The 10,824-nt window shown below is 50.1% G+C and overlaps 2 protein-coding genes across 2 annotated transcripts; one reads left to right on the forward strand and one right to left on the reverse strand.

The window, feature by feature from the left end:
* Window positions 1-6,150: 6,150 nt before the first annotated feature.
* Window positions 6,151-6,760, reverse strand: PG994_007486 (dynein light chain; the record flags this gene model as incomplete). Its single annotated transcript, XM_066858895.1, has 6 exons — window positions 6,151-6,215; window positions 6,269-6,338; window positions 6,392-6,453; window positions 6,518-6,551; window positions 6,619-6,641; window positions 6,706-6,760. The coding sequence occupies 6 exons, from the start codon at window positions 6,758-6,760 to the stop codon at window positions 6,151-6,153; spliced, it is 309 nt and encodes a 102-aa protein (XP_066715837.1).
* Window positions 6,761-7,763: 1,003 nt separating this feature from the next.
* PG994_007487 (uncharacterized protein) lies at window positions 7,764-10,507 on the forward strand (the record flags this gene model as incomplete). The annotated part of the gene is made up of 2 exons (XM_066858896.1): window positions 7,764-8,819; window positions 9,029-10,507. The coding sequence occupies 2 exons, from the start codon at window positions 7,764-7,766 to the stop codon at window positions 10,505-10,507; spliced, it is 2,535 nt and encodes an 844-aa protein (XP_066715838.1).
* Window positions 10,508-10,824: the final 317 nt, after the last annotated feature.

Genomic DNA, 10,824 nt, shown 5'->3' on the forward strand with positions numbered 1-10,824 from the left:
GTTGTCACAGTCGTGGCTAGCGCGCTGCACGAGACAAGACAAAGAGACAGGGAAGAGATGGGATCTGCCAACCCGAAGAGGAATTGCCCGTCTTATCAGACTGGGCTGTGTGTTCTTCCGCCCCATCTTTTCCCAGTCAGTCAGTCAGCAGCCAGTCCCTTACCTAATGACATACATACACATGCATCATATGTAGGTTCTGTAGACAAGAATGCATCCCGTCTTTCCAGAACATCGTGTGTGCTGACGCCACGGTACAACACACTCATCGGAAACACAGCTGTCGGAGAGGGGGTTGAGTGGCATTCATTACCTGGGATGTAGTAAATCACCAGCAAAAGCAAGTACATATATCCATAGGAAGCCCTGACAACCTTAACCCGGTTTTACCGTTCTCTAGAAGGAGGAAAAGAAAGCCATAGCGCAATGATGCCCCGCCTATGCCCGGTTATTTAATACTTGGTGAAACATCCCCCCTAATCAGTTTAATCGCAAACCACAGGGCAAAAGCATACCGAAGGCAGCATGTGCTTGCTACTGCTGCTATCAAGAAGCGAACAAGCATAAAAATGAACAATTTCCAAGGCACCTTCTTTCATTGATTACCTCATGGTCGTCTTCAATCATCACAAATGCGAGTGTCCCACTCAGCACCAAACAGCAAAGCCGCCCACCGCCTCCCTCCCCCGGCCATGTATGAGGCGATGTCGTTGGTGGCATCCCCGGACTGCCCTGTCAGCCAACGCCTGCCATTATACGAAAGGGTTTCGACGGGACGTTGGAACGCATCAATTGACCGCTTCTTAGAGGGATCCCGGCCGGTGACTACAACAACTCACCTCTAATTACTAGGTATTTGAGAGAATATCAAAAAGAAAACCACGGCCGCTTCCATCGGCTGCACAATCCGGACAGCAGCCAGCAGGTACTCACGGATTAAGCCGGCCGGCCCACTTGGCCATATTGATTGGTCTTGTATGCACTGCGTATTCTCTCAGCTTTCTCCAGCAGCAGACGCCCAGCGAGGAGGCAAGCCACCGGAGTACTTGAGGAGTACGGTTACCACAACCAGTTGACCATGCTTGGGATTAGGCACTACGACTAGTGCCCGTAGTGTATGTACGAGAGAGACTTCTTGTGGTCAGCAACTCGTGACTATCATGTCCAAACCCGTCAAGATCGTAAGCTTAACGGGCTGGGGCGAGAAGCAAGTTTCTTCCTCCAATGGTTCCCGAGCGAAGGGCCGCAGTTTGACAGGAACATAAGTGATGTACATACATACCTCGCACATCCTATATTATTTCGCTCAGTCCACGGTTTTCAAAACCGCCAACGAACATCTACAGCAGTGGTAACTGTCCGTCATCTATTCGTTGCTGTTTGTCAGGTACGTGAAGTAAGAATCGTAATTGGTTGATATAATGCTTAGCCAGGACCAATGCATAAGTAAATCATAATTATGTCAACCAACGATGTGTCTGAAACATCTTTGAACCCTGGTACTTGATTACAGTGTAAGAGAATCCACGGGACAAGAGGCTTGCCGTACAACGAAACGAGTCAAACCTTCACCAACATAACAACAGAGAGAGAGAATCCTTGTCCCGGAAACTTGGGCGCTTGCTGATAGATCATTTGTTGATAGGTATTTTCTAACGAGTGTCGGTAGATTAATAAGTTGCAAGCGGCTGGAGCGAGAAGACTACGGCCTAGAGGTTGAGCGAGGTCGTCACATTATCTGATGAAGAACTTCCCATTGCCCAGCACAACACACGAAGGATCTCATCTCCCGGTTTTCATTGGCTACGCAAGGTCCTTTCTCCCCCTCCACTTACCCAGGTAGGCATGGATGGATAAGCCCAGTCGTTCCAGGTCAACACTGCAAAGAAGAGGAGTGATGAATGAGTTGACGGGATCCTTCGGGTTCAACGCTGCTTCATGTCCAACGCTGCTTCATGTCCAACGCTGCTTCATGTCCAACGCTGCTTCATGTCCAACGCTGCTTCATGTCCAACGCTGCTTCATGTCCAACGCGTCAAGGTTTGGTTAGAGCAGGAATCTTGGCTTCTTCCGGTCAGCCCCTGAAAGGCTGTTGATGTACTACATATAATCTGCACCCAGAAATGCACTGTATTTCTGCAAATTTGGGATAGTAGCCTGCGGTCAACGGATTGATAGTAAGGTAGTCTTATTATTAGTGTCTCAAATGAGGGCAATAGAAATGTTTTACTCCTCATTTCTGGGAATCCCTGATAGGCAAGAGACGCAACGGCTCGGCGATCAGCTAGCGAGTCTATCGGACATACTAAACGGCCCTGCGCTCATCACCATGTTGCACTGTACGGGCAACGGCCCGCCCCAAAACAGTCAAATGTCTCAACCTACTGCGAGATCAGGTGAGAGCAAGCAACCAGCCTCAAGAGCTCAGCAGCTGGTCACCGTCTCGCAGGCGCACACCAACGGAATGGGTTGCACGATGTTTACCTAGGTATGAGCTGACATGAAGCGCCCCGAAGCCGCAAAGGCCCGACTGCGCAAGGTGAGCAGCTCGCCGGCGATGACGCTCCCTAGGCGTTTCTCGAATGGTATTACTAAATAAAATCAAAATAAGGCGCGACCGATCCCCGACTTGGACGTAGATGGATGGGCGGATGTATCGACAGCGTACCTGATGGCTGGGTTCGATACAGCACCTAGCCTATTGCCTAGGATCGTTAGTGGATGCGCCACGTTGGAAACCGTACTGCCTACCGTCCATTCAACGACCCATGATAAAGGCTCTTTGCCCCGCCTTCATCACGGACATGTATCACTCGTACTGGGAAAGAGAGACCTCAGGGCCAGAAGGGGGTGCCGTAGCCGTGCGTACCTAAGCCTCCGCAGAACGCGCGCTTGCCCCGAATTCTATTAATGAATTCAATTCGATTGAATCGCTCGTAAAGCATGGAAAGCAGAGAGCATGCACTTTCGGCATTCGCAACCAAAAGCCCCGACGGTGATTGATACATACATCTCACAGAATGCGTACATTTATGTAGTAAGTAAGTTGGTAAGTTATTAGTTGGATGGTACTCCGTACGATTCCTCTTACATGGATTCCCTATGGGCTGGCTCTCTCGCTCGCGAACTGCAGAGTAGATCCGCCGCCGTGCCGTGGGGGCAGGCAAAGGTCCCCTTGGTTACTTCACGGCGAGCCAGATGGAAACTTGCGGCGTGCTGTGCACCTGAAAGGGATAAGCACATGAATGAACCTCGACGGACGGCCAGACAACGTGGATGGTTGCAGGTGCCATGGCGACAACGGACCCATACCGAGAAAGGTCCCACACACATGGCCATTGGTAAGTGGTACATAACAGAACACACAGGTTGGCCGTGATGGATGCTGTTTAGGGATGGATGGACAGCAGCAGCTATCTTGGAATAAAAGCAGAAGGGCCTGCCTAATACCAATCCCATTACTAAACTGGCATGGAGAATAATTCAGATAGCCGCTCTTTCCATGCTTTCGAAGTCGTCTTACTGGGTGCCTAATGGTATTTGTGAGGACTCCGGCTGCGCTCGCAAGATGTCTTCCATTTGACATACTGTGCTAACCTACATCCCACCTACATACCTTGTACATACTTGCGCACGCCACAACTAACGTAATCGAGTCTTCTGCTGACTTGTTGACTAGACGGATATGGACGCACGATACGAACCACAGCACAGAACTTGTTGGTAGGGCGCACGTTGTACGACTTGGCTTGCAGAAGATGGCCGAATAGAACGCAGCCAACCCCTGGTCGGGTATTGCAGAATGATGTATGGTGTATGTAGACTAATAAGATACATATGTCCAACCACACATACACAGGTGTGTAGGCAAGTTAGTCATGAGATATAGGATTCCCTCCTAGAGCCCGGGCAGAATCTAATCGCCACACACACACCTCAACGCCGTGTTTCTTTCCTACAGGGGCATCTGGAAATCTCATACGAGCAGTTGGAAGTGTAATAGCAGTTGTAGCATTCATGTACGCTGTGGCACCAAAAAGTTGATCGATTTGCCGAGCAGCAGACACGCGCACAGACAGACAAGCGAACGAGCTCCGGCCAGCCTATTTGGGACCGGCGGTCCACGCTAGCATTGGCGGCGGCTACAGTTGCTGTAGGTGACTTCCACCAAGTACGTGCGAAATGGGGACCCCGACACTGCATCTGACTCGAACGAGTCGTGTGTATGTACCTCATAGACCTCTCCATGATGCGGTATGTAAGATGCACCTTTCTGGATCCGGAGGCATGGGCTCTAGACTCCGGTGCGGACGGGAGAGCGACAATACCTAGCGCCTACACTATCCGAGTCTGCCCGCTGTTGCTTGGGGTAATGAAGCCTCCGTCGGTTTCTAACGCGACTACGGGGACAAAAGCCATATTAAAACATGATTGCTAGCCACATTCTATGATTGTAGGAGCGACTGCGTGATTTCTGCATCTGGCCGTTGTTGGACGGACCAGGCCGCCCAGAGCGAGCGAACTCCGTCGACTGTCTACTCATGGATATGTACGTGCCGAGCGCAGTAGATGGTGCATGTGGTGTGGGGCCAGACGACACTTTCATGTTTGCATGAAAAGCGAGCAAGCCGGGCTGCCGGGGGAGGGGAGCCATTTTGGCAGGTTGCAACGGACAGTCGGGCAGTTCGAGCTCGAAATGGAGGAAGAAGACCAGCCAGCCACAGGCTAGAGCAGCAGCAGAAGCGGCAATAGCAAGACTAACGAAACCGTCGATGACGGTGGCCCTAGGAACGAAACTGGAATGATTGCTATTTTGGTCAAAACTCCCGCCATGGCCAAGAGTTACTACTACAATCTCGACGGGACAATCTACCAGACTGACATCAATTGATACCACTACGGTACGACTTAACATACAGCACAGTCCTCAACGCCGTCCATCCGAAGTTAAACTTGACCGCTATATATTAGGGTTCCTGGCGTTTCCGGGCTATTCTGGACTCATCGTCCCTTCGAGTCAAACTCGATAGATCGCCCATATACCCGGCCCCAAAAGGGCAAGGCACTAGGCACTTCTTTAACTGTAACAACCTAGTGACTACCACCAATTCCCTATTCCCGAGTGAGAGGAAAAAGAGAGAGTGTGTGTGAGCTATTGCATCAGCATCTCAAGAAAACGCACTCGATCGTGATGGCAATCCCATCTCTAAGATGCCTAACAAATCAGAGGGGCGGGGTGGTGGGGTTGATGATCGTACGGAGCTCATTATTAATCTATATTTCGCCCTAGTTTCTCGTACCTGTCTGTTGTTTTTGCAGCAAAAGGCTGTGCTCGAAATGGCATAAAGCGGGGCGAGTTTCCCGTTCCTAGTTCTGCAGGGGTCATGCCGAAAGAGGGTTCAATGCTCATCGTCAATTTAGATTGATGATGTTTTCCATGAAAGCTCCCGCTTGGAGAGGCATGTTGTTGTGATAGCGACATCCTTAGGTATTTGGGTTATTACCTACAACTTCATTCACATCTGAAACATATGCTAGTGAACCCTTGGGAGACATGGCGGAACAGGCCAATCAGAATTATGTGGATTGATTGCACTGGCTGTGACGGCGAGACAGATCTTGCCTCTAATGTCGGTAATATCTTTTTCTTCACGAGATAGGAGTTTCCTACTACTATGTCCCGATATCAAACAAAACCTTCCGGGATTGATAGAGTACCCATCCCTCGGACGAAACGAGCAGCACTTTCCACATATTTAACCTACTAGGCGACTGGTTTCAGAGCTGAGCAGATGATGCTGGACTCAGTCGTAGATCTCCTAGATGAGGAAGTATTTAACGGAGCCCCCCTGGAAATCTCTCGACCAGATCCTTTTTCACCATCAGTACGACAGGGTTGCACATACGTTTCACACAATACATGATAGTATAAGCAGGCAATTTCCTTCCATTAACCCCTGAGAAAAAGACGATTACATTACCGTCCTATCCGCCGCAACCGTTGCTCAGTGAGATGTGTTCAGTCATTGCAAAATACCGAATACTCGTTCGTCGTAGCGTTCCTCGTAATAAGGGATCTGAACGTCGCCAACCTGAACTCCATTAAGCCCGAATGACATCGCACGCGCAGTCCATTCAAACCACTCTGGTCTACTGCGTCTTGAAGAGGAGGATGGCGCAATGGCCAAGATAGAAATAGATGAAGTGCTTAGTCTCTGTGGTACAATTAGCATGGCGGAGTGTGCATCGCATGAGACCATCAACGAACCATGAGTAACGTAGCTTCCAAAGTTTCGTCCGACAATGCAGTGCCACGTCGGTCCTTTGCGGTCGTCGAACTGCTCGATGTTAGCGAGGTCGGGGAAACGATGGTTCGATATTGCAATCATACGGTTCGCTTGATGTGCTGGGCGATGTCCTTCTCGATGGTGAATTTGTTCATGGCCTCCTGAGCTGCAGACAGTCATTGTCAGCATGGAAGACAGCAGAGCATGTTTACGGGCCCGATCTGACGTACCGACATCAATAGCTTCTGCTTGCATGTCATCCGTCTATCTTGACATCAGCACAAACCCCAATAGTGAAGCAACTTTCGTTTTCGCGATTTGTGTGACCCACCATGTCTGCGGATTTGATCGTGGCTGTTCTGATGGTTAGTAACTTCCCTTGAATAGCTGCCGCGGTAGCAGAGGAAGAAGCACCAACCTTCAAGCTTGTCGCGGTTCCCAGCGGGAGGAGGCGACATCTTCTCGTCGGACATATTTGCGATTTCGGGTAGAGACGACGAACGTGTATCGGTCGGGGGATCTGCTTCATGCAAAAGCCACGCAAGGTTAGTATTAGGTTCCTGGAAAACATGGGCAGAATTGGTCGGTTGCAGATCAGGCTGAGTCGATACTCACAAAAGGGTCGCGACGGGTATTTGGTTTTAGAGAGTGGATGAGGATGAAATGGTAAACACTATCTTGTTTTCCGAGAGGCGGAACGTGAGATATTGATCAGATCAAGGGTGTCGCATGAAGGGCTTCACCTGAGGAACGGCAATCGTGTTGTGTTGACCGCTTCGCTAAGTCACAATGGTTGTTTAGCTTGTCAAAGCGCTTGCGCCCGAGATCATCACAGACAAGGCGGTTGTTTCCAATCCAGAACCTAACGAGATAACAGGGGTTTGCTTGGATGCTCAACTTCGATCCAGCTCGGATCGGGCAGGCGGTGAAAAGCTTTCTACAGCCAGCCCGTGGGGACTTCAACAAGACGCCAATTTCACTATCAAGGCAGCCAACAAATCCAGTCGGCAACAGGTATCGTAATAATGGCTGAAACATACATGTCATAATAGAGTTATTACCATTTTAAGCATATATTCGAGTGTTTGTATATTTCGTTATGCCGTCAATTGGAGTGTTATGTATGCCAGTCCGGAGCCTTGTCCAAGGCACTTCTACTCCAGCCTTGCTTAGCACACAGACCAATGCCGATCATCTAGGGTGATTTTGGTTGACCTTCTGGAGGGGCAGCCCATTGACCGGACCCACCCTGATAAGAGAAAACACGTGCTGATAAGATCAGATACCTTTTTTTTTTCGTCTCCAGAAAAGCGCTACAGACTCTCAATGTCCTTGTATGTCTTCCCCAAATGGGTTGAAAGTAATTTTCCGGCCCTCTCTCTCACTCATTCTCTTCCCAGTCACATACTTAAGGTTTCAACTGGATCAAGAGCTCTAGAAGAGAGGAGAGAAGAGGTTCTTATTTTCGTTACTACCATGGATATCTCTCGTGTCTTTGTGAGGGGGCTACCCCCAACCATCAATGAATCCGACTTCCGCAAGCACTTCTCAAGAGGGCATATCACGGATATCAAGATAATACCCAACCGTCGCCTGGGATTTGTAGGATATGCATCGCCCGAAGAGGCCAGACAGGCTGTCAAGCTATTCAACAAGTCCTTCATACGGATGAGTAAGATCTCGGTCGAGCTTGCGAAACCCGTATCCGATCCCTCTCTCTTCAAGACCAAGCATAACAGCTACAACACCACACATCCCACTGCTGTATCAAATAAGCCTGCGCCGGAGCCGGGCAATGAGCAAGAGGCACAAGCTAATGAGAAAAAACGAAAACGAGAGGTAGTAGATGAGTCGAATCCCAGGTTTCAAGAGTATCTCAATGTCATGCAGCATGCGAAGAACTCGGCGAATCTGGTGCACGGCATGGATGTGGATGGTATGACCATCGACACTCCTCCAACTACTGTCGACCAGCCCAAGGTCGATGGTGGCGCGTCTGATGATGAGTACGAAGCTGTTCCCGAAAGGCCGGCCAAGCGAGTATCACGCCAGACAGATCAAACGACAGCATCAATACCACTCCAGTCTCCCACGATCAAGGAGACGACCACAAGCAGTGCACCTGCTCCTGTTACTGACGACGGTTCCATCCAACAAATGGAAGCTGAAGAGTCCAACGAGCCGGCTGCGACCACTGTCCCCGCTACTGACGACGAATGGCTAAGGAACAGGACCAATCGATTGCTTGATCTGGTTGACGATGACGAGATTAGACCGGAACTCTTGGCTCCATCGCAAACCGGTCGTCGAGAACCACAAAAACTGCAGACGGAACCCCCCGCTCCTCCCGCACAACCTTCTGCCGAAGTTGTTGAAGAGCCGGAGCCCATACCAGAGCCCCAAGCCTCCAGTGCAAAAGATACATTGGAAACAATACGCGAAACCCGCCGTCTTTTCTTGAGGAACATCGCTTATACCGCAACTGAGGACGACTTGAAGGCGTACTTGGATCCTTTCGGGGAAATCGAAGAGGTGAGAACATCCCAATCTTCTTCACTCAAATCTCATAATTCGCATGATGAACCTCTGATAGGGACAGCTTATACCTTATGGGTATTTGATGATAGTCCGGAGCCAGTATTTTAGTAGATGCATTGGAGTCTGATCGCCGAACTTCTTATTGAATCGTCACTTTGCCGTTGATTGCTCTTCATTCCCGCTAACGTCAAATTTTTTATCAGGTCCACATTCCAACAGATCGTTCTTCTGCAAACAACAAAGGACTAGCGTTTGTCTCATTTGCAGAGTCCGAATCTGCTGTGTCGGCGTTCCAGGCCATTGATGGGGCTACGTTCCAAGGAAGACTTCTTCATGTGCTCCCTGCTTCACGCAAGCGCGATCACAACCTGGATGAGTTTGCTCTGTCAAAGCTGCCGCTCAAGACGCAGGCCAAGATCCGGAAAAAGGCTCAAGCGTCGACATCCAAGTTTAACTGGTCCACTCTATACATGAGCCAGGATGCGGTCAACACTTCGGTTGCTGATCGTCTTGGTGTCTCCAAATCCGAACTCCTAGATCCTACAAGTGCAGATGCCGGTGTGAAGCAAGCGTTGGCCGAGGCATCGACCATTAATGATACCAAGGCTTACTTCCTCTCTCAAGGCATTGATTTGAACAGCTTCAAGTCGACACAGAGAGGCGACACCGTCATCCTAGTCAAGGGCTTTGCCTATGGAACGTCTCCACAGGAGCTCCGAGAACTCTTTGAGCAGCATGGCCAAGTACTGAAGGTGTTGATGCCTCCTACTGGTACTATTGCCATTGTACAATTTGCGCATGCAAATGAGGGTAAGCAGGCGTTCGCGAAGCTCGCGTATCGTAGACTCAAGGATTCCATATTGTTTCTAGAGAAGGGCCCGAAGGTGCTGTTCACTGAGCAACAGCAATCTGACAAGGCCAGTGGTGAAGTGAACAAGGAGAAACTCTCGGCCTCGGAATTGCTTGATCGCACTGGCAACCGGGAGCCTGAAAGCAGCACTTTGTTCATCAAGGGTCTCAACTTTGCCACCAGGACGCCGGACTTGGTGGAATGTTTTGGCAAGTTGGACGGTTTCAGATCGGCAAATGTCAAAACGAAAACCGATGCTACGAGGGGAATCCTGAGCATGGGATTCGGCTTCATAGAGATGACAAGCAAAGAGGCTGCCGAGGCTGCAATGAAGTCTATGGACGGCTATGAATTGCATGGCCATAAGTTTCAAGTGCGCCTGTCGCATCGGGGACACGATGCTGCCGAGGAGCAGCGACGAGCTGACAATGCTAAGAAATTGGCAAACCAACACAGCAAAGTACTGATCAAGAATGTCCCCTTCCAGGCAACGAAGAAGGACATGAGGTCACTTTTCTCGAGCTATGGCCAACTGCGGGCAGTTCGTCTGCCCAAGAACATGAACTCGCGATCGCGTGGATACGCTTTCGTCGAGTTCACAAGTCCAAGCGAAGCACAGAATGCGGTTGCAGCCCTCCAGGACACCCATTTATTGGGAAGAAGATTGGTGATCCAATACGCGGAAGCTGATACCATTGATCCCGAAATGGAAATAGAAAAGATGCAAAAGAAGGTGGCGGGCCAGGTGAACAAGGTCCGTTTGCAGCAGCTCACCGGACAGGACCGAAAGAAGATCACACTTGAAGGCGAGGACGAGGACGGCGAGGTCTGAAGCAAGTGTGTCTATACTTATGCACCGCGGCTAATTTTGTCGAGGTTGCAAGGGCATGGCCACGTTCTCTTACCTTGGAAGGGGCATGGTTCATTGCGTATTTATCCCTTCTACAGGGGGTTTAAATCGGAAGCAGTTCCTTGAACCAGAATAACGGAATTGGCAAGGGGTGGGAGGGGATGCGACCCGCAGGAGGGGCCAGGCCACCCCATCCGCCCCCCCCCCCCGCTCGCTCGCTCGCTCGCTGTCTACTTCGGTACACATGTACCAAAAGTCCCAGACACTTGCTCAACTGTATGTGTACATCATCAAACCAA

Source organism: Apiospora phragmitis, assembly GCF_038363925.1.
Source record: "Apiospora phragmitis strain CBS 135458 chromosome Unknown utg000007l:1.0-2108841.0:1.0-2111359.0, whole genome shotgun sequence".
Classification (NCBI taxonomy): Eukaryota; Fungi; Ascomycota; class Sordariomycetes; order Amphisphaeriales; family Apiosporaceae; genus Apiospora; species Apiospora phragmitis.